This window comes from Eurypyga helias, unplaced genomic scaffold (genome assembly GCF_000690775.1).
Source record: "Eurypyga helias isolate BGI_N326 unplaced genomic scaffold, ASM69077v1 scaffold18923, whole genome shotgun sequence".
Classification (NCBI taxonomy): Eukaryota; Metazoa; Chordata; class Aves; order Eurypygiformes; family Eurypygidae; genus Eurypyga; species Eurypyga helias.
This window is the reverse complement of record NW_010242076.1, coordinates 1-27,283: the sequence shown is the minus strand read 5'-3', so window position 1 is coordinate 27,283 and position 27,283 is coordinate 1. Positions and strand designations below refer to the sequence as shown.

Genomic DNA, 27,283 nt, shown 5'->3' with positions numbered 1-27,283 from the left:
ATTAGCAGTCGTGTTTCTTTGGGAGAGAGTACATTGCATTTGGTTCTGACTTCCTAAGAAAGAGCAGCAGACAAAAAAGCATGGTAATCATTTCAGTTACCTGAAGCTCTTCAGTTTTAAGAGCATTTGTAAAAACGGGTCCAATTATAACAAACTGATATTGGCATAATTGACTTTGAAATAAAGCATTGTGTTAGTGCCGAATGCATTAAGAGCTGAAATATAGTAAGACAAGCTATTCTGTTGGTCAGCTTGTCAGGTGTGTGTGCTGAAGCTTCCCCTTCACATTACAAGGTTTGGTACAGCACACCAGGTACTGAAGCCGGAATGTTTTTTTTCAATGGTAGCAACTACATCTGAGAAGATTACCATGACTAAACATGAAGAGGAAAGAGGACTGAAAGCAGTGATTTATAGACGTTCTAATTTTTCACTCAGAAATTCTTCCACACTGTCTGTGTTCCACTTGAGGATGCTCAGTTCTTCTGCAATGTTCCCACTGTCGTCCAGCAGCTTCAGTACAGGGTCAGAACCACGCACGTACTGTAGGAAAAAACCACCAAACCCAAAAACCCAGTCAGTTACCTTGTGCTGCGAAGTGCATTCTCCATATACACACTTCCGCCCAACCCCCCCCAAATGTTTTACCTCAGTTAAGAAGGTGTCTAAGCAAGAACAGTAAGAAGTCCAAAGAGTGACACCTCGAGGGATGAATATTTAAGAACAGAGCACTAAATTAAATCACAGTATTCTGGGCAAAATTTGGCAATACAATTTGTGCTACGAAATCACCCTAAGCTTTGGCTTTTTAAAGCTTAGAATTCTTAAAAACCAAGCAAATAAGCTTGATTGTTCAATACAGTGCTCAATACTGTAAATATTCCAGTGCCAAGTATTTTGTTCTGATTCAATGTATTCTACTTTTCTTGAAGAAAACATCTATGAAAACCAAAGCTTAGGAGAGAACAAACTGAAAGACTGATCCTATGCTGCTACCTCCTCTCCTCCAGGATTTTTTCACCTACTGTCCAGATTCAAAGGAGAAGTAGGTGTTCAGAGTTAGTCTGTGTGTATGCAAGGGAAGAACGGGTGAGAGGGGAGCCACCACACTGAAAAATCAAAGACGGAGACGCTGTAGGTTGCGTGCTCCCCTGGCAGCAGCTGGCCAGTGCTTGCAGCTCTGGATTAGGTGCTTTCTTGCCTAGTCCTAAGATTCCTTAGGAATCCTTAGGAATCCTTAGGGTGGGAGAAAATGAGTAAGCGTAAGGGACAAAGAGGCTTCATTTCACAGGAAATGAAAACACGTGAAGATCAGTAAATGTTTATCCTGAGATGCAGAACAGAGCTACTTGCCTTAAATAAACCAGGTAGGAATCAGCTTCAGTTCAAACTTGACTTGCATTTAACATCAGAGAGGACAGTGGAGGAAGAAGTGAAATTATGAGGGATGCGTGCGCGTGTGTGCGCGTGAAACACCTACTTCTTGTGCTCCCTGGCCCGCTACACAAGCTAACGCATGCGCCAGGGAGCAGTGCCATAAGCCCAGCTCTGAAAGACAGTATTCCACCTCAGCCGCTGGAAGTTACTGAAGTTGGATTTTTGAATCAAGCAGCTGAATTATTTTTCTCATATAATCAACAGCCTTTTCACCATTTTAGACATTTCTGGTCACTTTAACAGCTCAAAGTTCTACTAGCAGCTTTGAATGCAATCACGGCGTTTCCTGCTGCACTCTATCAGTGCCTACGAGGCTTTGCTGACAACACGATACTTTAATGCTTCTGCAGACTCACTAAGGCACAAGAGATGTAATGCAAATAAAAGCTTTTAACAATATTAGAAGGCTCTAACTATTTAAGTTTATGGCAAGATTTCTGCAGGAACATTTTACTGAGCTAACCTTGTTGGTTTTACTTAATGAAGCTAGTGGCATCTCTAATCTGTTTTCCAAAAGTCTTGCAAAAAAAATTCGGATTCATTTGCCCTATTTTTTTTTCTGGTAGTGCTCTGTATCAGTTCTAGTCTAGACTGCTTTGCTGCTCAGTACAGCTACAGTGCTTAAAATAAAAATTAAACAGTCAGACATGCAGAAGGAGATAAAGCTTTTGAAAGAAACGGGAGGACAGAGACGTGAATGTATGAGACAGACAGAGGAAATCTGTTCTAGATGGAATCTGCTGCTAAGAAGACAAATCACTCATTGCAGCCATGCATAGCTATGAAGTGATTCCAGATGGTGCCATTTGGTGAGTAGAGATGGGAGCACAGGATGCGAGAATCAAGATGTGTATCTGTGAAGTGTGCTGGAAGCTCACACAGGATTTCAGGAGAAAGGTGAAGTCTTACACTAGCATCTTGAAACCAAAGAATTGTTGGAGCTTAAGGCAGTGCATATGCAGCTCTGGAAATATGCAAGTCAGTATATACATCTCTGTGAAGCTGGATGCTTGAAGAGCATAAAGAAAAGGAGAATCATAGAACACAGCAAGGAAATTCTGAAAGGGAGGAGAAAAATCTAAGGATCACTTAATGTATGGAAATGGCAACTCCATGAGAAAATGAGGGAAGAACAGACCAGGAGAGATGGCAGAATAAGCTTGAGTAAATTAAAGATATCCACAGAGTAAGGACACAGTGCAAGCATTCCTCATATTCTTTTGCCATTTGCTATTACTTATCAGTTCCAGGATATTCTTTCTTGTAATAGGAAATAAACAAGTAACAACAAAACCCCCAAATCCTTAACAACAACAAAGAATTGGTACCAAACCGTTACTGAGCAATAAACCAATTAATATTAACAGCAGGAACTTGTAAAGAAGTCTACTGGCAATGCAAATGTATATTCTCTGCTAAAGGATTAATTAATCAGCAGATAAGGAACAATCCACAGAAGGACTGTCTCCACCAAGCTTAATTCTTCCCAACATCCCAAATAAAATATTTAGGTTACTACTCACCTTGATTTGCAGTCCCCTGAAGAGTTTTGGCTTATCACTCCTGACAAAAGCTATGGTTTGGAGAAAAGAAAGAAATATGATCAAACTCTTCTCCACTTGAATAAAGCAGATTTACATTCAAGCCAGTATTCCCTGAATTATTTCTTTCGGAATGATGCTTTAGAAGGTATTTCAATTTTAAAGTTCTTAATATCCTCACAAAATAACTACTACAAACCTATTATGCCTAAAAAACAGCCTGGTTTTGCTCGTATTCCAAACGAGCTTTGTACCTGCTGGATTTTCCACAAACACTAGTGCAACTGTCTAAATCAGTTTATCTGCACGTACGCTGCCAGTCTTCAGCAGACAGGCCCACGTGCTGCTGCGATACACAGATGTGAGGAAAAGCGTTAGAGCGATCAAAATCTGGCTGAAGATAAGCTCTGGGAGGGGGCTAAATGCAACACACATCTCCACACAAGCCACAGCAGTGCGGGTGGCGTAGCACTGAGGAAACTGTGGGTAGAGGTGTTATTCTTGCAAACACAACGGACAGAGCCAGCAAGAAAACCAACCACAAAACAAGCTGGTATCAGCTGCTCTCTTGACACTTCTACAGGCAATTGGCTTTAAGATGGACACTATAGCCTGTCAGGCAGCTACATGGAGAGAAGTTCAGGTCTGAGGTGGGCTGCTGCTGAACAAGGCTTTGCTTGAAGCACTAGTCAGCAAACAGCATGCGTTAGCAGCAGCACCATCCCTCTGTCCCCAGAGCACAGCCCAGGCCTGGCGTTAACGTTAACTTTACAAAGAAAAGGCGACATGAATTATTTCAGGAAAAGTGCGAGCATAGAATCCTAGAATGGTTTGGGTTGGAAGGGACCTTAAAGACCATCTAGTTCCAACCCCCCTGCCATGGGCAGGGACCCCTTCCACTAGACCAGGTTGCTCCAAGCCTCATCCAGCCTGGCCTTGAACACTTCCAGGGATGGGGCATCCACAGCTTCTCTGGGCAACCTGTTCCAGTGCCTCCCCACCCTCTCCGGGAAGAACTTCTCCCTGATATCTAATCTAAACCTCCCCACTTTTAATTTAACCCCATTACCCCTGGTCCTGTCACTACAGGCCCTTGTAAAATGTGTCCCGCACACCCCACCCCCCCCCAGCTTCCTTGTAGCCCCTTCAGGCACTGGAAGGTGCTATAAGGTCTCCCTGGAGCCTTCTCTTCTCCAGGCTGAACAAGCCCAACTCTCTCAGCCTGTCCCCAGAGCAGAGGTGCTCCAGCCCTCTGAGCATCTTCGTGGCCTACTCCGGACTCACTCCAACAGATCTATGTCCTTGTTATGTTGAGGGCTCCAGAGCTGGATGCAGCATTCCAGGTGGGTTCTCAGGAGAGCGGAGAAGAGGGGGAGAATCCCCTCCCTCGACCTGCTGGCCACACTTCTCTGGATACAGCCCAGGATACGGTTGGCTTTCTGGGCTGCCAGCACACACTGCCAGCTTGTGTCCAGCTTTTCATCCATCAGTATCCCCAAGTCCTTCTCCTCAGGGCTGCTCTCGATCCAGTCTCCACCCAGCCTGCACTTGTGTCTGGGATTGCTCTGACCTAGGTGCAGGACCGTGCACTTGGCCTTGTTGCATAACTCCCCTACTTCCAAACACTTTACCCCAATGAACACCTGAGTTCTAGAAGTATTTAAAATTCATTTAGAAAATAGCAGTGTCTTCATTCCTCCTTCCAGGTTATGCTAAAGGCTGAATCTGCACTGACATTAAGTGCATTCGGGACACTCCTGGCAGTAGAGTCTCCCCCAGGATGAACCCTGTCAGTACAGGCCAACTCTTGCAAAGGTGCTAGCTGCATGTTCAAGCTGCTTTGTCCAGGTCAGACAACGATGAGTCTCTCACAAACGGCAGTGCGTCCAGCTGGTGTGCAGAGACAAGTGCAACCTCAGGACTAACATTTCATACTGCCTCACCAAGCGTAGAGCATTCCTCGGTAACCGTAAGGATGCCCCCTGGCATTTTTATACCCATGTTACGTAGACAGTTACCTCAACACTTTCTCAGTGTGTACACAGAGTGGCATTTATTTTCTTCCCTCTTTCACTGCGCTCCTGGTACAGAACAGAATCATACACTCTGCCTGCTGCACCAGCCACCACGCAGCAGGAAAGACTTACAAACATACCCACGAGCTGCCAGATGCACGGGACCCCTGAAGAAAACACGGCTTGGTTTCGTTCTGTCAACAGAACTATACATCTTGTAAGCTGTACTCGTATAACAATTTCAAATAGCAGTAAATAGCCAGCACTTGCTCACACATCGCAGTTCAATTCTGATTTAAACTCCCAAAGATGTAATTTTCAACTTTTGTGTCTCCCACATCCTCCTGACCTGTTAGTTATCTCGGCTGCCACCAACAGCAACATCCACCAAAGCAGCAAAGGTATTTCTTACTCTTTGTTAAGACCACAGCACGCAGACCTATTTCACAGGGAATTCTTCCACAGTTTTTTCAATTTAAATCTAAAGCTGAAATCAGTCTCTGGGGCTTCATATGAAAAGGAGGCTGTGAGCAGCCATCAGTACAGTGGGTAACACTGATTTCAAAACTAAAGAGGAAAAACTGTAAGAGCATAGTAAAATGGATAAAGTTTCAGAAGCAAATCTGAACTGTGGAACTCAACTGTACTAGAGTTGTAGCCTTTGGGAGTGAAGTCAGGTTACAGCACTTTAAGCTTGTAGCAGGTGTGAGGATATGTTACTTGAGTGACAGAGGAAAGCTCATTTGGACAGGAGTGGCTGTTCTCTGGCTGCAGTGCTGGGCTGAACAAGCTCACATAAAATGGGAACTGAATGGGGTGGAAGTAGAAAACATTCTATAGGCAGTATTACATTTTGTCACTTTAAAAGTAGCTATTACACACATATCAATGTCGAACGTCTAAATCTTCTGAAAGCTGAAGCACTGCAGAACATTCTTCCTGAAATTTTAGACAGCTGGAATAAAACTGGTTTCTGTTAATGGCATATTTATTTCCAGTGCTGATCACAGTGACTTTCTGCATTAGTCACTTGAATTTGCAACGCAACAAAGAAAAACACTCACTGTAAAAATAATTTCTATATTCTCAATTTTGGAAGCTAAAGTGAGAAACTAATACAGTGATATGCATTAAAAAATACAGATTAACCCATCAAACACTTTTTTTTCTTTCCACAAAATCATGCCCTAAGTTGAATAAACAGCCTTTGAATGGAACTGATGGGGTTAGGAAGTTGGACGCAGCTACGTGCACATTCTGGGACATGTGGCTGCTTGCTTATGTGATGTGATGCACATGCTCTACCTCCAGCACTGCCCCAACAGTTTACTCTGCGCCCTAACGTGAACATCGTTGCTTGCTATGATCCTGTCTCGGCAGGCTGCTTGTGCATCTTTACACCACTGTTGAATAGCTTGATGTTTAATATTAAAATCCTAGTTGTCTCCCCATTTTCCTCTCCCTGTAGCAGCTTTAGACATTACACACTGCAGAGAAATAAGCATTTCTGTAATCCATCCATGGGTGAGTGAGGAAGGCATTTTCCACTTTGACTTCCGTAAGACAAACCCTGAGCTTGTGCCGTGACACTATGTTCCGGGGAATTAAACACCAGACCAGAAGTCAGGGCTGTTCTACTGCCAGCTCTGCAACTGTTCTTTCACATCATGTGAAGGAAGTCACCTCACCTTATGCTCCTACAAAAGATGTGCAATACCAAGCACACGCCTGCTGCTGGAAGGCAACCCTGAGGTGAGCCCACAGAGCACACAGCTGCCACACCATCAGCTACAACCAGAAGGGCAGAGGACAGGATCAGGTGCGTACAGGCGCTTAGGGCCTGCCCAGAGTCAAGCTGTTATACTGAACAGTGTTTTTAAAGAAGGAAGAGCTGCCTTTGCTTGTGAACACAGTACAATGGAGCAGCTCACTGCTATCATTAAAATGTCACTTTGTTTTGATAGACAGCACCTCTCTGTTTTGAGAAAGCACGGAAACTAGTCTGTCGGAATTAAAGCCTAGAGTCCGCAGTGGAGACAACTAAGGAATCTGAGAATCACTTATGCCCAAACGGCAAGTCTGTACACACAGGCACACGCCTGCGCTACCGTCTCTGAGGTGCAGTCGGGTGTAGGCTAAGAAAACTTCCTGACCCAAAACAGGCATGACGTCACCCCTACCCAAGCAGAGCTGCCCATCTATACACTAGGCATAACTTCTTCGTAAACAGAGTTGACTACCTACTGTTGTGTCTCAAAGGCATGATCCAGACTATCAAGGATCTGTCTGCATCCAAGAATATTCATGTTTTTTAGATTCCTGCTTTAGGGACAAAGATATCCTGCTTGATCTGTAACTGAAAAAAATACAAAATGATGTTGAAAAAAAATTAAACTAATCTCTTAATACTTGAGAGCCAAGATGCAACAGCAGTACAAATCTCACACTAGTGTTCAGCAACTGTGCACACAGAAGAGCATTTTTAACCTTTTCTGTCTCCACACACATCAGAAGGATTATAATGGCCTCAAATCAGAAAGGCCTGGAGGAGATTAAGAACACCTTACTGTCTCTATTATATCAGTTTCAGATTTTAATGGCAGAAAAGCATAAGTCAGAACTAGTCAGATCTTCAGCACAAGGTCAGCAATAAAATTTTTACTGCACAGTTCTTCCTCCTGGCAAGCTACAGCATGTCTTCTAGCAACATTCTAATGTGATTAAGTAGCTGCCAGTAATGGAAAAGTCTGCTTGTTCAAACTTCTAATCCTTTTGTTATTTAAAAGGCTGTGCTTTTAGTTTAGATTTATTCCACTGCTTACTGTTGTAACACTTGTGAGGGCTACGTGTGCCCGTGGGGATCCATCCAGCTTTTTAAACTGGACAAACCCTTCTAGTCTACACTGCTTTTCTAGTAAACAGAACCCTTTAGCTTCTGAACTCTCGATGCTGCGTACAGATACCCAGTTTCATATTACAGAAGTCTCATTAAAAACGCCAATTGTGCACTGAAAAGCAGCAGCATTACTCTTTTGATGAAGGCGACTATCCTTCCTGTCCCTCAGCATTACACCACAAGAGCCCATTATGTGATCAGGGCAAAGAGTGGCGAGTGCTCCAAGAGCAACGTCAGAAAGGAATACATCACTCATGAGTAAGGAGGAATGTTTCAAAATGAGTATAAAGGATGATCTATTTTTAGAGAAATATTTAAAGTCTTTTTTTGTGATGTTTCACCCATTCATTTCGCAATAGGAAGAACATGAGTTATTACTATCTTTCAAAAGACATTTTATCAAACAGTAGCATGGGTACTTCGTGCAACTCAATACAGCGTATACAACTGATTTTAAGACTCAAAATAGATTAAATGTATACAAAACGTTATAGGAAGTAACTGAATGATCTAATACTAACACACCAAAGGATGATTAAAGTACATCTAAGATTATCTGCACCCAGTTGTTTTGAGTTAATTTAAACAGAAAGCAAATGTAATATTACTTAGCATAAACCAGTGAAATAAAGGACAGTTTGCTTAACTCGGCCCTGAATTTTTACACACAAGCAGTTTGAAAATAAAAAAAATTACTAGGAACACAAGTTTGTGTAGAATGTCACAGATTTGTACACAAAGAAGGGTAAGAGGACTTGAGAATACTACACACGTGACCATTTTGTACCTGAAATGAACTCAAATAAAACAATGGTTTTATTGAGGCATTGCTAATTATCAAGTGTTAAACTGATGGTAAAGCAACCAAAACAAAAGGAACAGCAGCAGAGTGGTGTTTTAGGAAGACAGGAAAACCCAACATTTAATTACACCACAAATATCGAAGAATTACGAAGACAGCTGTTAATACTTGCTAAAAATATAAATGTACAAATCACTGGGGAACACAGGCATACCAAAAGCCTTCTTTCCTTTCCTCAGACTCTTTAATCATTTGTTTTGGGGACAAATACATGCTCTGCTGTTTTGAAAATCACATGAGCCTCTTCAACAGGTATCATGAGAGCCTAGCAAAAAGACAGAACTACAGCGGACATCAAGCACTCATGTACATTTTAACGGCGATCGCTCTTTACCTTCTGGTTACCTCAGTTTGAGGTAATAATTTAAGAATTCATATGGTACATCAATAACTACTATTTGTAGCCTATTAATCACGTTACAATGCAGCTGTTTGTGATTTTATATGAAGCCCCACATGCTTTCCAAAGCGAATCCGAGACAGAGCTCCCACCCAGCCTGAAGACGCAGCTTCACAAAAAAAGACGGGGTCCTTTCTAGAAGCACTAGGGCAAGAGACATTTCTAGATCTGAAGGGCAGTATTGGTTTAGTTTGTGTATCACTCGTTGACAAAGATTACGATAAGATGATACATGCTGCCCACTACAACAGCCTACATTGCTTAGCAAGAGCTTTACTAACATTGCCACCAGTACAAGATTTAAGGTTAATGCTGCATTCTAACCTTCTTTCACCAGTATTTAAGAATTACACATGAAAATAATCAGGAAAGAAGTGATACTACCTAAAAATACAACCCCTTAACAAATTACACGTAGAAGAACCCCCCTCACTCCTGAAGAACTTGGGTGCTTACTGACTCTGAAGTCAGAGGACCTAATGCAGATGCATTCTGCATGAGTTCACAGATCAAGGACCTTGCTTCTGTAACAGATCGGCTAGGAGCCTGTCCGTTTCTAAACTGAGAGTCACACAGGGAGAGGTGAGAGGTTTTTTTCATTGATGAAGAAAGAGCATACAGTGAAATATGAAAGAAATATACAAGGAAAAAACCCAGCCAGATTCACTTTTTGTTTAACAAACTGGGAAGAACGTAGGAGTCTACACACTGATTTCCTATCTCATCACGAACAGAACAGGGCTGCCACTGAAAAGTCAACTTAAAACAAATATGCTGGATTAATCACTGACCCAGTTAGTTTATTATTCCATTTCAGAGCCTTAGTTTTATGGATGCCAGCCAAAACCGATCACCTTTTCTGTGTTACCTGGCATAACAAGATTTTGCTTCATCTACAAATTTCGTCACTTCTGTTTTGAATGTTCTCCTTTGATGGAGTGGTTTTAAACGATAAATATTTAGGAACTGGTTTGTACAGAACAATTTCAAAATATATATAATATAGGAAGTAGTTTTACAATGCAGCATTTATAGTGGAGCACTTTAAGTGATACATAGCAGGACAAAAATTCAGTACTGAACTTAAGAGACTTACAGAAATGCAGTCTGTTACCTGACTTATCACGAGAAGCTGTATTTGAAAAAGATAATGGATATCCTCAGCCATATTCACAAAAGTGTTTAGCACTTTGTTACAATATTACAAAAAATAACAAACAGTTTAAAGACTGAGATAATCTTGCTGAGGACTAGATTGTTTTCCATCCTCTTCCTGAGCACTAGATTTTTTTCATCACTTGTCACTTCCTTGCTTTCCCAGTATCTATAAATATGTTCCATATGTAATGATTCTCACATTTCAGACACACAGGTGTATTCAGCAGCCATCTGTAGCTTAAAATTCTGTAACCAGTAATTTTGACAGAAATTTTGATACAGAAGGACCAAAGAATATTGCATTTAATAACCACGAGCAAGGCACGGGTTTTTCCAACTGTGTAACTCTTACAAGCCTTTATTAGTTCAACAGATTTTATTCCTTAACTGTTTTTAAGATGTGAATCTCATTATATGAAACAACAACAACACAACCCCAACCCCATCCCACTGTTCATCCTTCGGCCAAATAAAATGTAATCCTGAAGTAGTCCATGACAAACGAGGTCTGTGGGAGTAAGCCAAGTGACAAACCAGTTTACACAGGTACTTAAAGATGAAGACTTCACGGTCAGATACAGATGTAACATATTCTAATTGACACAATTCAAACACAAACAGTCCTGCAATTAGCGCTGCCATTTTGTGTATCTTCTGGGAAAAAAACAAAAAGCACTAAAATCCTAGCAGAAGGTTGGGCAAAGGAGTCAGTTATTTGCAACGAGGCCCTGCCAAGGACAAGCTACAGAGTTCAACAAAGCCTACAAAGACAGTGCTTCAAAAGCGGCAGCACGACCTTCAGGCAACCTGACTTCCGTAGCAAACATCCAAGTGAAAAGCTGAAATGAAACCACTACTTGAATGTTAATGAATTAAGATGGAGACAGTAAATACTGGTTGTGGTAGAAGCCAAAATCAAGGGAAAATCTAAGCAAAAGTATTCTGAGATTAATACTAATGTGAGGACAAACACGAACTGGAAGAATATATTCTACTGCTTTTACAATTTCTGAATATGCTCTTAAAATTTATCCCATCTTCCAACCCGTCTGAATACCCCAGCAATAAATCTGGTCAGGATAAATTTAGATTGGGTAACTGCAGAAACTGGTGATGAAAAGGGAAAAGATCTTTAAGTTGACTAGTCAGTTCTTTTTTAGGACTACTGTACCAGAGACGAACTGGTAGTCAAAACAGAGAACCTACTGAAAAGCCACTGAAATATACTCAGTCATTTTAAATCAAGCTACATGAATAATGGAATTGAAATCTTTGAGCAGATTTAGATAACCAAGGATTGAAAGGAACAAATCTTTACAATTTTGAAGTTTTTCCCTTTGTACTGTCAACTTCTGTAGCACGTTCCGTAGCATGCAGACAGCAGAAATTGAGGAATATTCCCTTTTAGGATCTACACATGATAATAACCGAGGACATAATGCAGGTTGGAGTTAGGCTAACCCTCTCCTTCAAACCTCTAGCTCAAAAGAACACTTAACTCTTACAAATTCACAGCCACAAAGAACAAGAGTGAATGGGCAACAGCAGCTGGGAATGTTATTAAGTTTGCCAAATTTGAATGGTCATGGAGATAACATGGTCTCCTGTGCTACAAAGTGAATCTCTTCATGCCCCTGACGTAGGACACTTCATTTAACCAGTTCTCATTTTGGCGTTTTCAATAGTAGGAAAGAGAAAATAGCTTTGCTCTGGTCTTGCAGTCAATTCACTGACCTGTGTGTGGGTAGAAGTGGCAGAAGGTCTACAGCAGCATAACATATGGCAATTGTAACCTCTATTAAATTACCTGGTTTTAAACTTGTTTCTCAGTCAGCCTTCAAAGAGGGATGTATTAATACTGGTAGATGGAGACATGGGCTTTGTGTGTTTTTAGGTCTAAAGCTAGATTAGCCTTTCCTTTCTATGCCCATCTATGACCAAAGTACGGTATTAGGATCTTCATTACAGAAAAAATAAAGCACTGCTGTCACCTAGGCTCTTCACCCATTTATAAGAAAATTCCAGTCTGATGTTTCTCCTGCAGCTTCCTCCCACCACATACCGAAGGTACCGATTTTCCTTTTACACAACTGCACTCCATTCCCTTTAGCTGACTGTCATTATCCACTAATTATACTGCAGGCTCTGTGACAAGAAAGTAGCCCCATAAGTGCACAATGTAATTTCATCTATCAGTTATTGGAGAATAATTCCACGAGTCCCAGGTCAATGCAACTTTCCCAACAGATAAAATTTATGACTCCTTGTAGTAGTACTTAGAAGCACATTTTGTCATTCAGCTGTGACAGTATTTCATATTTGAAAGAATAGCAGTGGTTTTACTTACCCTGGACTTGAGGGAACCTTCCCAATTTTCATCCACACACCTCTAGGACAGCTCCTGCATAAAGCTGTAATGATAGAGAGAAGCTGTTAATGACATCAAAAATCCAAATTACTAGTTTCCTCATGGCGTGTTATCTATTGAACTGTTCTTTTTTGAGGGGACAATACACCATTGTGTTGATGGTAACTACAAATAATTAAGATCCTAACCTGAGCCACAATTCCAGACCTGTCTCTGATGCTCACTCAAGATACATGATAACTTCCACTCGTTACATTAAAAATGTAAAAACAGGAAAAAAGGTCATTTGAGATACACTGTTTCTTCCAGCAAAGCTTTTATTTTTGATGCAATCTGACATACTGTAATGGGAATTATGGACTAGTAATAGGAAAACTATTTCTTCCTCCCCAGAGATTCTAGGAAATTCTCAGGGAGTAAAACTGCAGTTTCCATCTTAAACCTAACTTGGACAGTGAAATACAGTTTATAATAAAGATAAGGAACTAGTACATTAACTGGGGCTGCAGAAACAAGACAGATCACATTAACAGGCCTTAGCTGAAGTAATATATACAGGCTGGGCTATCTTTAATGCTTGCATTTAGATGTCAGTCACTCCTGTCAGCTATGCAAGATATGCAGATTTAATGTTTTTAAAGCAAAATATAAGTTCATTTCAATTTTATAAAATGTAGTATCTCAATTAAAAAAAAAAAATCAATCTTATATACTGTCACATGTTTTTTAACTTCTTTTTGGCAATGTGCAATTGATTCTATAGTTTGATGTACCTTAAATATAACTTAACAGATTTTCCTTGCTACTAAACCCTAACTTCACACTGTAAAGATATGCATTTTAATCTTACACAGTTGTCAATACTGTATACCAAATCACATCCTTTTAACCCTGAAATCCAACTGCTTACAGGGAAGCTGACAGAATAAACTTCAGTTAAAAATATTTAATTCAATTCATTACTTTCTATAAACAAGATTCTGCTTTCTTTTTCTTTCAGACAGTGTTGTAACATAACAAAAGTGCAAGTCAGGATGTGGAGAAATATTAACCTTACTGAATGAAATAAATTCACATTTCACTTAAAAGATGAACTGTGAATTCATGTAATTAAAAATGAGCTTTCACTATGAAATTTAATGAGTACTATCCCTTCTGGAAAAGGGCTGACAAGTCATAAAAGCAAACCACACAATATACAACAGAAGTCTCAAAGTAAGACAATTTTATTAACATTTCATCACCTATCTATGCAGGCATTATGGACAGCAAGGAACACATCTTCATTTCAGAACGTGAATCTTCTGAATTCAGGTCCAACTCAGTGCTTGCTTAAGTACTGTGAGTTAGGACATACGAAATACCCTAATAGTTCTCAAGAAAATTGCAACTTCCTGCCTGACATGAACTAATCAGTAATGATTACTTCCATGGGAAACAGAACAAGAAATGTTGCGTGGTGTTATCCATTCAGAACAGCATCTCATAAATTTGCTTAAACTGCATTTACATTTTCAAATAAACATTAGATTTATGATAAAAATTAAGATTTGACTGTTCAAACCCAGAACTGCTATGAAACAATACTTGAGAGATCAAAACAACCAGATTTTTAAAAGCCTTCTTTCACTGCCCATATGAAGATTTTAATTAAGGAGGACACTGATAAACAGCTCAGATACTAGCTTGCATAATTAAAGTTCCTCTGGACTCAAAACATGAAATACTTACAAAGCTGGAGGAAACATGGAATAGCAAGATTAAAAACTTCGCTTACATTGTCTCCATTAATTTTTCTTTAACAAAAAACACTCAACAACAATTATATCAGTGATTCTGAATTATTAGTTTGCACACACGCTGAACATTTATACTGGCTTTCTGATACTGACAATTATCTACATTTTTCTATCAAAAAGTTAGTATAAAGAAGTAGACATAATGGAATAAATAGGGTTTTTCTATCTACTTAACTATTTTTTTTATTTATATGTATAAAGAAATAAGTACACCCAAATTTAGGACCATGACAAAACAAGCATTTTTCAATTCTCATTGCTGAAAATAATTCTTACAGCTTGTATCTTCCTTTCAAACAAGGATTACTATGGAACAAGATCACTGTAGGAATCTAAAATACATAACACATCCTGTAATCACAACTACTCCCAGTTCCTAACTCTGGTTGGCTACAACTACAGCAATATCTGACAGAAGTCAAGTGTAACAAAGGAAACAGCTCAATCATTGATGTCTATATTTTGAGTTTTTAGCTCTGCTGTAACTGAAGTACAAGAGTTCAGATTCATGCTGGGACAAACAGCTGCTCTCTAGATGGCCAGACCAGAAAAAAGAAAAGAACAATCAATTGGCTTCATTTATAGCTCTGAACAAAGGTGTCTGTTGCAAGAAAGACAGGTTTATTAGGTCACTCAGCCCACAACAAAAGCATACTTGTCAGTATCTACTGCTGCTACCATCCCATCGTGTCCAGAGCAGATGTCCTCCAAGCTTCCTTGTGAAGGCACCCACTGTGCTCAAGTCTTACTAAGGATGACATGTATCACTCAGTGTGGAGGCATACAAACATGACCAGTCAGTTCATTACACAGCGCTTAACTCAGAAGTTAGTTCATGTTAAAATAATGCTTCACTTGTTGCAGTGCTCATAAAAGTGAGTCTAGTACTGCAAGGAATGAAACAAAGACTGAGCTATTACTAGTGTCCATTTTAACATCCAAAACAAGTGCTGTTTTGATTTCCAGGATGATTCATGTCTGCATCAGTAACTTTTTTTCCTTAAACATTCTAGAAGCATGCTCTCGGCAAAACTGATCTTTTCCCTCATCTTTTACAAACCACCAGTTTGAGTTACATTTCATTAAAAAGGTTTCTGTGAGCACCTGAACATCTGTAATAGTTCACACCGATGGAATGAAGGTGGGTCTATGCAAGTGAGGAGGAAAACCACACTACGAGTCACGTCTGCTTTTAATGATGAAGGAAAGTGGTAATTATAACAGAATAAACCAAATTTACATAAAATTAGTGTTAGATAGAAATATGTATTGTAAAAAGAATTGTTCTGATAATTAAAAACAAGGAATTTGGATGAAAGAAAACATTCCATCTGCTCTCAGGAAGGGAATTAAAGAAATTTCTGCAAGACAGAATTCCAGCGGTGGTTCATTTATAGATATGGTATTGTTATCACAATTATTCACGGTAAAAAAAAAAAAAACAGAAGAAAAATTATATTTCTGCTGTGAAGCTGCAACATAACTGTTAGTGTTTACAACCAAACAGGAATTCAGATCTAACCAAACTGAAAAAATGGTACATCAACTCATGCTATTGTTTTACTTCCAAGAAAATTCAGAAGAACTATGGATATTATTATTCTTATTGGCCAAAGTTGCTTGGTATTATTTTAAAATAGGGTGCCTGATCTCTTTTTAAAAATTAATTTGCATGCCTTTCAGAGTGCCCCACCCACCCAGGAAGCAAAACAAGGGAAGAACTGGTATTTCGTTATTCTGAGAAATGAAGTCACAAAGAAAAGAGATTTTGGTGCAAGTTTCTTACCTAAACTCTTATAACCACTGATTCATTGGTGGAGATTGATTCTCTCTCCCCGATTGGTGGGGGAGAGACTGCAGGTATTTGTATGGTCAGTTTAGACCGGTTAGAAGTTTTCAAAATCTAAGCTTCCCCTTCCCTAGAAACGGGAAACGAACAAGAATCTGTGGGTTAACAGAGCAGTCCGAAAGCCTCATGCCAGAAACATCATGAATTACTGTTCTGTAATGCAGAAAGCCAATAAAGTCATCACTGCTACACACACACCACTCCGAACCCATGTCAGCAGTAAATTTAGCAACAAAGAAACTGCTCCCATTCACAACTCATTATCTTGTGAGCAGAGATGGCTAACCCTTATTTAGAGTTTTGAAACAGTCAGTCAAAAACCAATTACCTGAATTAGTGCTATGTATTACAGGCAAATTCCTCTGAAGGAAGCTGAAGCAGAATCTAAGCTCTCAATTTATTTGCAGGGAAGGAAGTTCCAACTGAATGTAAGGGTGAAAAAAGGGTCACAACGCGGGTGTTCAGGTACTGAAATAATTTACTAAGAAAGGTTGTACAATCTGTATCCTTGGAGACCTTCAGAGTTTTGCTTTGAGTAGGAAATTCAACTTTTTCATTCTGTATGTACACAACATAGTTGTGCATTACTATTACAGTGTTAAGCACACAGGAAACGTGCCATCCATCTCAGTGATTTGTTTTTGGTGTTAAGCAATCTCCTCCTCGCAGTACTGTGTAAGCTTTTTCACTCTTTAAATCCAACAACCTCCAAAAAGCTCCAAAATAACTTCCCCTCCTGGCAGACTATTGCTGTTAAGTAGTCTCCAAAATGGTTTGGTGTAAGGTCACACGAGCAAGAAATCTGGCAGAAGGGTGAGAAAGAAAATGCAAGTGCTGAGCAGACATCAGTTAAATAACTTCAGACCTCTGGAGCTGTAGCACAGATTAGGTGGTGTGAATACCCCAGTTTATTTGAGTGGGGGTGGGGGACAAAGTAGAATAGGGAAGAGTGGCAGAAAAAGGACTCCTATGTACAGGCTCTCACTTGGACCTAGTGAACAGAATTCTCCAAGCTAAAAAGTAAAAGGTTAACAGCTTAAGTTCCAAATTTGGAACATATTGTCCAACTAACTTTGCTATCTAACCATCTATTACCTCTAGAAGCAGAAACCCTAAACATCTCAATTCTCCAGAACCTGTTCTTTCACTAAAAAAGAAAGCACCTTGGAAGACTTGCAAAGAAAACACCGAGAACGGAACTCATCAACTATGCGACTTGACACATTTAAGTAATTTGGAGACTTTGTACTTTTTAAAGTTGTTCCAGCAAACATAGAGTCAAATGCTCGTATTTTATCCAGATATGTATCCAGATGAAAGAGGTCTGACCTAGCTAAACCTATTCCATTTGCCAGCACGGACGCACATCAATAACTTTAGCTCACATTTAGCAGAATCACGTTTATCGTTTTCCTAACCATTCCTTTTCACTGATAAGACTAGAAAGAGATTTTCCATAGGTAAGGCATGCCCTACTACACACAGATAATGTATTTTATCTTAGTCCATCTGACAGCGACAAACCTTTGGTGAATCTGACCCAAACAAAAGATGGTAGATTTCTGTCTTAGGCACTGACAACCTAGCTGCACCCTTCCTTATCTAGAACTACTGTTTGTCAACATTAATTTGCACTGCTGATAACATTATGTGGAAAGAGCATAAAGTTCTTGAGAAGGACACCCACTTCAGCACATTTATAGCACAAGGAATGGTTATGCATAATATTCTGAAGTGACAGTACTCTGATAAGAGACTTTCTCAATTAGAGAGAACACAGTCATCTCAATTCCCCAACTTCCCTATCAATATTTCACATAAAATTATTCCTCTGTGAACTGTATGGGACACTTTTTAGTTACAAGCAAACTTTGAAGGGAAACCATTTGACATATTAGCCTTAATTACACAGTTCTGAGTATTTACATGAGTGTTAATTAAAACATGCTGCCATTCAATTATTCTATTTTTAAGAGTTGCACTTAGTAAAAACAATGAATACGAAGCATTTTTATGCAGCATGTTAGAAATAAGGCTATGTAAAAGCACAATTTCATTTTTACAAAGGAGACAAAAGCTTTTATAGAACACATCGAAAGACAGAAAACGCCAGGGTTTTTGAGAAACAGCTACAAGTAAACTAAAATTCTAATTCATTTACATAAGTATCAAAACGACTTACAAGTTGTGTTACACTACAGAAATGTCAATGAATTTTAAGTAGTTCTCTATTTTTATCCATCAGGTTAAAAAGCAAGAGGTGAAACTGCTTCACTGGAACCATTCATGTTAAGAGCCTTTGGCAGATCAAGCAGGCAGCCAACAGTAATTTTTGAGTAGCACTTTAATTAGTGAAATGAAAAGAAAAAGACCCTGAAAAACTCAAACTAAATTGGGTCACCCAAGAGTAGCCTCAAGCATTAAAAGCATTTCAAGTTATTCTAGTTTCAGTAATTATTATGAGTTTTGTAAACTAGAGTTTTAAAAAGTCAGTCTGAACAAGAATGTCACCTTCTTCCTCCTTGCAATTTGTAACAGCACGTTTAAAAGGTATGTACATGTAAAAAGGTGGAGTTTTAAAGAGAGCTTTCAACTTGATTTTTTTTATTAAAAGTTGCACACAGCCATAGTTACGGTGGACATGTTTATTAGTAATATTACAGTAGTTATTCATTTCCAGGAGAAGTCTAACACTAACTCTATCCAAGAATTGGTTTTAAGTTACAGTCAGCCTACATCAAAAGGAGAACATAAGTGTTATCCATCAGGATTAAAATAACCCATTCTGAGGAACAGTTTCTGCATACATGCTTATCTCCTACCCTATAATGTTTAAAGGCAAGGGTGACAGTTTGGTTATGAGTGACAGATATGGCAGACTACAGAAAATTAAATTTGTATAGGCGTGTTTTTTACCTTTCAGTGAAATTATGAGTCATCTCTTCTTCAGAACAGACCAAGCTGACCATTCACAGCTACTTATTACATGTGCTCAATAGGTATAATTCACTTTTCTTTCAGATAGAGTTCCTCAGCTCCCTGTTTTTCCACCCACAAAAACCTCTCATAAATTATGCAATACTAAGCAGAAACAGGTGGCTGATGTGGAAGAAGGGGTCACAGCCCAAGCTTTGCTTTCAACAGACTAGAAGTTCTGTGTTTTTGCAGTGTTGAAACAGGCTGAATGTCTTAAACGTCTTAAAATGACTCCCACAATTTCAAGAACCAAGGACTGGCAAGGAAAAGAATCTCGACTTTACATGATGTGATGTGATACGATCTCAGCATAAGCATGATACCATCTTCCAGCAGAAATGTTGAAGTACCTGGCTAAGTACAGCACCAGGTACAACGCAACAGCTAGGAAACAGGTCTGGGACGTGCCTAGCTACCACAAGCTTTGATTAATCTAACTGCAGTGAAGACATGCTTACCCAACTGGACAGTGGAAGTCCATAATAAAAACTCTAGGAATCCATAATAAAAACTCTGCTGTACTTTGACTTTTCTCCCCATTTTCCAGGGTGTTTTAGTATGCATTCTTAGGATTTTCTCCCCAGTTGGTTCTCCATTTTCACCATTTTTCAAAATGCTGAGAAAACACCATACTTAAAAGGTCACTAAAGCCCACAGTTTTCTAAATCTCATCCATTCTGTTTGTCTACAGCTAACAGGGTTACGTCCATAGACTTGTATTAACTTTCAAACAGCAGTCATAAATACTGAAAATCATTTTAGGTTCAGGTAGGATGCAGAACGGGGACATCTGAATGTAAAGCAACCTTAAGATGGGCTTTAAGAATTTTTGGGAAAAGTAATGGCTGAAGTTCAAGCTGCCCACATTTATTTCAGGTTAATATTTCACAACGCTGTCATTCCAAAATGAAAGTAAACTTTTATATCCACTGGTGCAGGTAGAACGTCAAGTTGGAAAGCTCTTACAGCACCATCATCAATTTCAAGTTTCTGAAATATTTTAGTGATTTATATTGTTACATCTAGTACAAGTTTGGTGAAAAATACTGCTAAATTTCTCATGATCTTAGCAATGTTGAGGCCAGATATTCCAAAAAACCTATTAAACCATGCTTTGACAGCTTATCATATTTTGGCAAACCCTGAATACGTGCACAATAAAGTTACTAAAAGTCTCAGGATTTTTGATGCTTTTGCTTAAAATTTGTACAGTGGAGCAGTTATTACCCATCTCTATGTAACTTTAAAAGAATGCATACAGACTTGTGTGTCATTAGGTTTGTCTTGTTTTACAGCAGAATCACAACCTATTTAGCAACAGTGTATGACAGACACGTGTGATGTTACCGATGACAAAGTGCCATCTAAACCATTTTCACGTCTCAAATTTCCTGGCCGACTTCTGCTTACAACTGATGTCATGTTACCTATTTCACCAAACTCCCTAACGTTATGACAAATACTTGACAACAGAGATTTAAAATGCTGAAGTTCAACACATCTTAGTGAGCATAATGTACTTCAAAGCTCCGTTTAGAAATATTTATAACTTTTAAGGGTTGTAGCAATCCTGTACAGCGCAACTGTGAAATTTAAAGTATTGCGAATTTCATCACAGAGTTGATTCTTAAAATCAATTTGGATTTTGTCATGCATATATTGCTGAGATAAATCTAAGATTATACTATGCAATTAATGGAATATGCTTATAGCTATGTCTGAAATGATCACACAGCACAAGTGAAGCTGCAGATGGAGTGCGGCTATTTTCAGCTACTGCAAAATATGGACAATCTCTCCTGCTACTACAATTTCACGCACAGTTAGCTTCACCTCCATTTCATCCTTCTACGTTTTACACACCAGCAGTACTCTGCATCTGACAGACTGAGGCTTAAAACTTGCAGCTGTCTAATGCAACACTGTTTAAGCAAGCTTCTGAATTAATGTGACAGCGGATACAAAATGTCCACAAGAGAAGAAAATAACCAAAAGGGTTTTTTCCTTCATTTTTCCCACAGTACAATTGTGAAGTAATTAAAATACTTCATTGGACAGGTGTCAGCAGAAGTTAAAGAGCAAGACAAATAATGGGTAACGAGCACCTCACAGCTATTTTCAGCCATGTCAATTCACAGAATACTGGAGCCATAACAAGATGAGGATTAATAAACATTCTTCAAGGATATGAAACAGTTGAAATCCGTAAACATCTCATTTGAAGTCGCAGTGATGCATTCAGCACAAAGTATTTTTAGGACTGGGCATATTTCACAGATCATTTGTGAAAAGCAGCAATTATACATAAAAATTGCCAGACACACATGCTATCCCCTTACCTTTAATTTTAAATTCTCATTTAGAACTTGGACACAAGTCATGCAATAAACTATTTCTTGCCGTCTCTAACATTCTTGCAAGAATTAACTTAAAAACCTGAAGTCTGTCCTGGAATTCTAAGAAGTTTGCAAGCCTGTTTGGAACACAGACTACCAGGATGCTGTGTCACATGATGGGAACAAATATCTGTTCACATAAGGAACAAGCTGGGTCACATACTGGAATCGTGATTCAGAAAAGAAGATTCAAGTACTTTGAGGATGTTCAAGCCTGTATTCATAGCATTAGCAAAACCCAGAGCACCACTGCTCTGGAACTCAGCAACACGTACGGTTGCTCATCAGCAATTCAGACATCTTACATCTAGGTGCAGGTTTTCAGAGCAAGACTAAAAAATTCTTCAAGCAAGAGGGTAGGAAAAACCCCAACTTTTAAAGTTTTTAACATCCACTCCCACTCCACTATCAAATTTGCATTAGATAAAGAATTCTATGTTAACCTGAAAAAAAATGGAGAAAGGGAAAAAATATAGTGAAATGTGGCATTCAGTTTTTCTGTTCTGCACACATATCATAATTAGCAAGAAGCTAAAGCAGTATTATTTACTATGCTATTTACATACTCTAAACTACACTTAATTTTTATGTAAAAGTAAAATCTTCAGATCAATTACAGACACCTATTACCACCAGCACTATGTTAAAATGCAAGTCAATCCAAAATGCGATGATTCCGAATACAATCTGCCAAAATAATATTCGTGGCCAGTTCTCCCAACACTAATTTTCCACAAGCTATTCTTAGAGGGAAGTTACTCAGTACAGCTTTTCAAAAAAATCTTTAAAAATGTATCAGCAATTCCAAAACATACATTTCCAGGCAGTGGTAACAATATAAAAGATTTCCACCTTCTGAAACAGCATTCAAATGAATATTAGAAATGATGCTAGATAATCGAGCACACAGCCATGTTAGAACAATCCAGTATTTCTAAGTGCACACGTAAAGCCTACATTCAAACCTGGATATGAAAATGCATGAGAACACTATCACTCCTCTAATTCAAGCCAATACTTAAAATGCTAGCTACAAATCTCAAGTACCATTTGTATTAAAATTCTTTAAAAATTACTTTAAAAGAAGTAAGAAAAAATTAAATAATAATCAAGACATACATTGAATCTTGCTATAGCAGCGAACTGTTCTCATTTACTACAAAGCACAAGCAGAAAGTACAACTGGGTAAACCACACAAATTTAAAAAAACAACACAGATTAAAAAAATCCCAAGACATTGTATGTTATAAGGGTTTGGTTCCTATGAATATACAACAAATTCTGGTTCCCTGTGAACATTTGTTGAACAAGCCTGACACCCTGTCCAGCCCTATGCTTTTTGTTCTACTACATTCAGCATGACTAAAACAGAAAAAGATTTGAGACTAAAAGTATTTACATTGTAAAGCCCTGACCACCGAATGGTGTTTGATTAGTCTTATACATGAAGTGTCATTATCTACATGCTGAAATGTAGGTCTGATTCAGGATAATCAGAAAAATACCTATTGATTTGAGTTCTGGTGTTTGATCCAACTTTTACTCACGCAATGTTGACAATACACACTATGTTACATCCTTGACTAAATTACTGATAAATTGATAAAGACTGAATTTTTTCCTCACCACCTCCTTCCCACTGACAGAAATGCAAAATAACTCTTATAGTTTATTTTCCCAACAAATGACATAACAAATTATCCCACTACACAAGTTCTTGTGCTACACCTTATGCACGCTGAGGCAAAACTGTAAGAATATTACCTGAACAAATAAAAGCAACCACTCCTTACGTGAGGACAGGAAGCCTTGCTTCCTCTCAGTATCACAACTGTTACTGGTTGTGGTACACAACCACAGCTCAGCTGGAGACCCTTTCCTATTTTTCCATTCCCTTTTAGAACATTTAATTAGATTTTATTCAGAAACTTTTCAGCTTTTGTATGTACATATATGCATAGGTAGGTACATACATGTACGAGCTGGAGCATTTTCCAGAGACAAACTTTCCTTTCTAAGATTTAGAAATTTCTAAGATTTATATTTCTAGCAAAAGTCATAGATATCAAGTCCCCTTAGGACTGTATTGAAATATTAATATATTGACAAAAGAATGATTAGAAAACAGCACAATCTGAAGTCTTATGACTAACTTTAATAGTATCTCAACACTAAGGAACGCTGAATTATTAATTCTCTGCAAACCTCAAACACTTGTTTCTTGGTATTTAATATACTGTACTTAACACTGTAATCAGTGATTTTGTTAAAAAAATATTTTAAAAGTCTGCCTATATTATGCTGAATTTAATTATCAGGAGAAACTTGCTACTTCTCCTCATTAATTTCATGCTGTCAGTTATTTAGCTATCTCTTAGCCATTAAAAATCATTTCAGCATCTCTTCCTCTTGAGATCTCTACTCTCCTGATAACTGATTGGTCTTCAGTGTATTCTAGAGTACTCTCAAACTACAACATATTTGAAAGCCTCTTTTCAAGAGCTCTGTAAAAACTCTTCCTCGCTGATGTACCTCAAGCAAGACAGATATTTACTTACTAGGGAGAAAGGAAACGTTTTGTCTTAGTCTGACTGAAACACAGCATGGGTTCTAAACAAGATCATTCCCAGTATTTCTAGCTGGTAGAACCTAGCTGTTCTCACCGCCGCAAAATGGGAGTTGAGTGGCCCTGCTTCTGTCAGGTCTGTGCCACTTCAGGAACTGACCTGGTGGCTGCACCAGTGTTTTGTTCCTAGGGACTCAAGTGAAGTACCCTGGACACAGCACTGTGTGTCAATGACCAAGCAACAGCTGTGATCAATAACACCAATCCCCTTATCCTCTTTTCTCGCCCTTTCAAATCCCATACATCTTTCAGTTTCAAGAAGCTGGACATAGCACCCATTAGGCACTTCACACTAGAGAAGGGCTGTCACAGAACCAAAGGTCTGCTCATATGGGATGTTATTTTAGAGCAGTACAGCGAGTCTGTAAATCTAGACCCTGCATATATCGGACTATCAAGAAACGTTGCATTTTCCTCTTAAGATTATAAACCAATTTCTCATATTTCCTCATATATCTCATAAACATAATCTGTTAAATTATTACACAAAGGATTAGGTCCAAAACCTACCTTTCTGGTTTCCAACTGCGCTTCTTCTTGGCAGCACTGCCTGCAGAATGGCTCCAACTGATTCAGACTGAACTGACCAAGAAGGTTACAAGAACTGCATAGCAAGTTACTGGAGAAGCCCAGCTCTCTGCAAGCTTCTGACGACAGCTGTGTTCCATATACACTTATCTGAAAATCAATACAGTGTTAAGCTTTAGTATTAAATTAGTTGCTTAAAAGAATGAAGATTGTAAATGCTTTGATTATTAGGAAGAACAACTAAGTTTCTTGTGATCGTTTTACTGTAACGCTCATGATCTGCCCAGAAGCACAAAACACCTTATTTTGAGGAATGGGTTTAAACTAGTAATGAATTCTAGCAACTTGCAAGATGAATATTCCAAGGTATCAGACCTGCCAAAATTAATTTATATACACTTCTGACAACTCTACTGTTTTCCTATTGCCAGTTCCAAATTGAGGAAAAAAGCTCATCATCATGAATCAGCCGACACACGCATGGCTACAGCTCTCTAAACCTGCTCTTTCAAATTTCAATAACATTCATATCACCAAAAACACGCTTGGAAAATAAGTGTAACAGCTAAACTTGGGAAAAGCACAACCAGCCAGTGACGAAATGGACTAAACTGCTCAACAAGGCATACAAGGAGGATTTTAATTTCATATTTGCATTCATGTTACAGGATAATCACATACTGAAAGTGGAAGTGTAGATATAAACATCGATTTGGTAGCAATACATTTGAATAGGCAACTTAATTACATGGGCTCTATGTAAAGCAGCAAACCCAAGTTTTACCAACTATCCCAGCACATAAATGATATTTGGGTTTTGTTTTCCCACCCTACTCAGGGATTTGTCACACTATCTTAAAACCCTTCCTTCCAGCTGCATGCTGGGGAGGGAGGGAACACAACACGACAGGAAGTGAGAGAGGAGATTAAGAAAGGAGACGGTTTTGCAAGATGCTTCTCAGTACAGGTGAAAGCCCTTGGCCAAACCCACACCATCTAAAACACCAACAAAATCAGCAAGCATCTCTGTGTTCAGAGAAGAGTGAAGTGATACCAGCAAACTGGACTAGCTGATAACACACCCAGGGTCAGAAGAATTATGCTAGGCCAAACAATAAAACACAGAAGAAAAACTAAGTTTTTCCTTCAGCAAACCAGATGTGGGATTCACCCACCATTCAATATGTACAGCTGTACTGGGTTTGTGTGGCAGGGCTTTGGTAGCAGGGGTAGGCGGGCTACAGGGGTGGCTCCTGTAAGAAGCTGCTAGAAGCTTCCAAGTCAGATCCGCCTCTGGCCAAGGCCAAGCTAATCAGTGATGGCGGCAGTGCCTCTATGATAACATATTTAGGAGGAGGAAAATGGGACCCTATTCTACTGGAATCATCTATTATTTATCCTTTCTGAGGGATACTGGCAATAAGAAATGTAACACCACCATAGAAAATCTCAAGAAGGATGCCAAACCGCCAAATCTGCATTTTTATTACTGTTTATTTAATAAATTAATGACAGTAGCTAAAGCATCTAGCTGCTTGCCATCCACCCCTTCTAGGCTTCACTGTCATTTTTTTCTCACTTTTGAATCTGCTCAACTGGGAATAAAAACAGTATTACTGCAATTGTCATTTTGCTTCCACCAGCAACACTCCTCACACTTTTCCCCAGCAGAGCTATAGAGCATCAGCATACACGTAAGACCAATACTTTCCTGCTTATGGGGAGAACCACCAAAAAAACCAGTGTACAAAAGCATGTAAAGTCTCCATTACAAGAGAATCCTTCAGTGAAGTAGTTCTGGTTATGTAGAAAGCTCAAAACAGCTTGAGAATAAAACCATAGGGAGAGGAGGGAGGGGAAGGAAGACACTGGCTCTCCTTAGTATTTTTCCCTCAATTTTTAGTACCACAAGTACTGCACTACCCTGAAATAATAAGTATACTAATTACAATAAATGTCTCTGTTTAGGATTAGAAAAGAACCTTCGCATTTCAGAAGCTAATTTCCCATCAGAACAAGATCATTTCAGCTACTTAGCCAGCGATGTACCTCATTTCAGCAGCACTCTCCAAAATCACATTACACAGTTACATTGCTTTCACATTGGATAATGTAATGTATTAGAGCAAATGCAGCATTGACACAAATCTGTAAATGGCCACGTTCTCCGCGGTAACACGGCAGACCGGGGCCAAAGTGAGAGAAAAGATGTTTAGGCTTCAAACCACGCCTCTCGCAGTCCAGAATAGGGGCTGCGACAGAAGGAGGAAAGAGGGTAGAAGCAGAGAACAGCGTTCGACAAAGGGAGCAGAAGAGGCGGCCACGGAGACAGAAGAGACAAGGCACGGGACGACGCCTCGGTGCGGATGGGCAAGGCCTGCTGCCCCCGCCTCCCGCTGTGGGACACGTCTCACTCCCGCCCTACCCCACC

At 39.2% G+C, this 27,283-nt stretch overlaps 1 protein-coding gene across 1 annotated transcript; it reads right to left on the bottom strand.

Annotated features, from left to right (window-relative positions):
• Positions 1-411: 411 nt before the first annotated feature.
• On the bottom strand, positions 412-25,002 carry LOC104505380 (15 kDa selenoprotein; the record flags this gene model as incomplete). The annotated part of the gene is given in 4 exon segments (XM_010148970.1): positions 412-543; positions 2,961-3,010; positions 12,657-12,720; positions 24,835-25,002. Coding segments are annotated over 4 exon segments (414 nt in total), but the record flags the coding sequence as incomplete, so codon positions are not given.
• Positions 25,003-27,283: the final 2,281 nt, after the last annotated feature.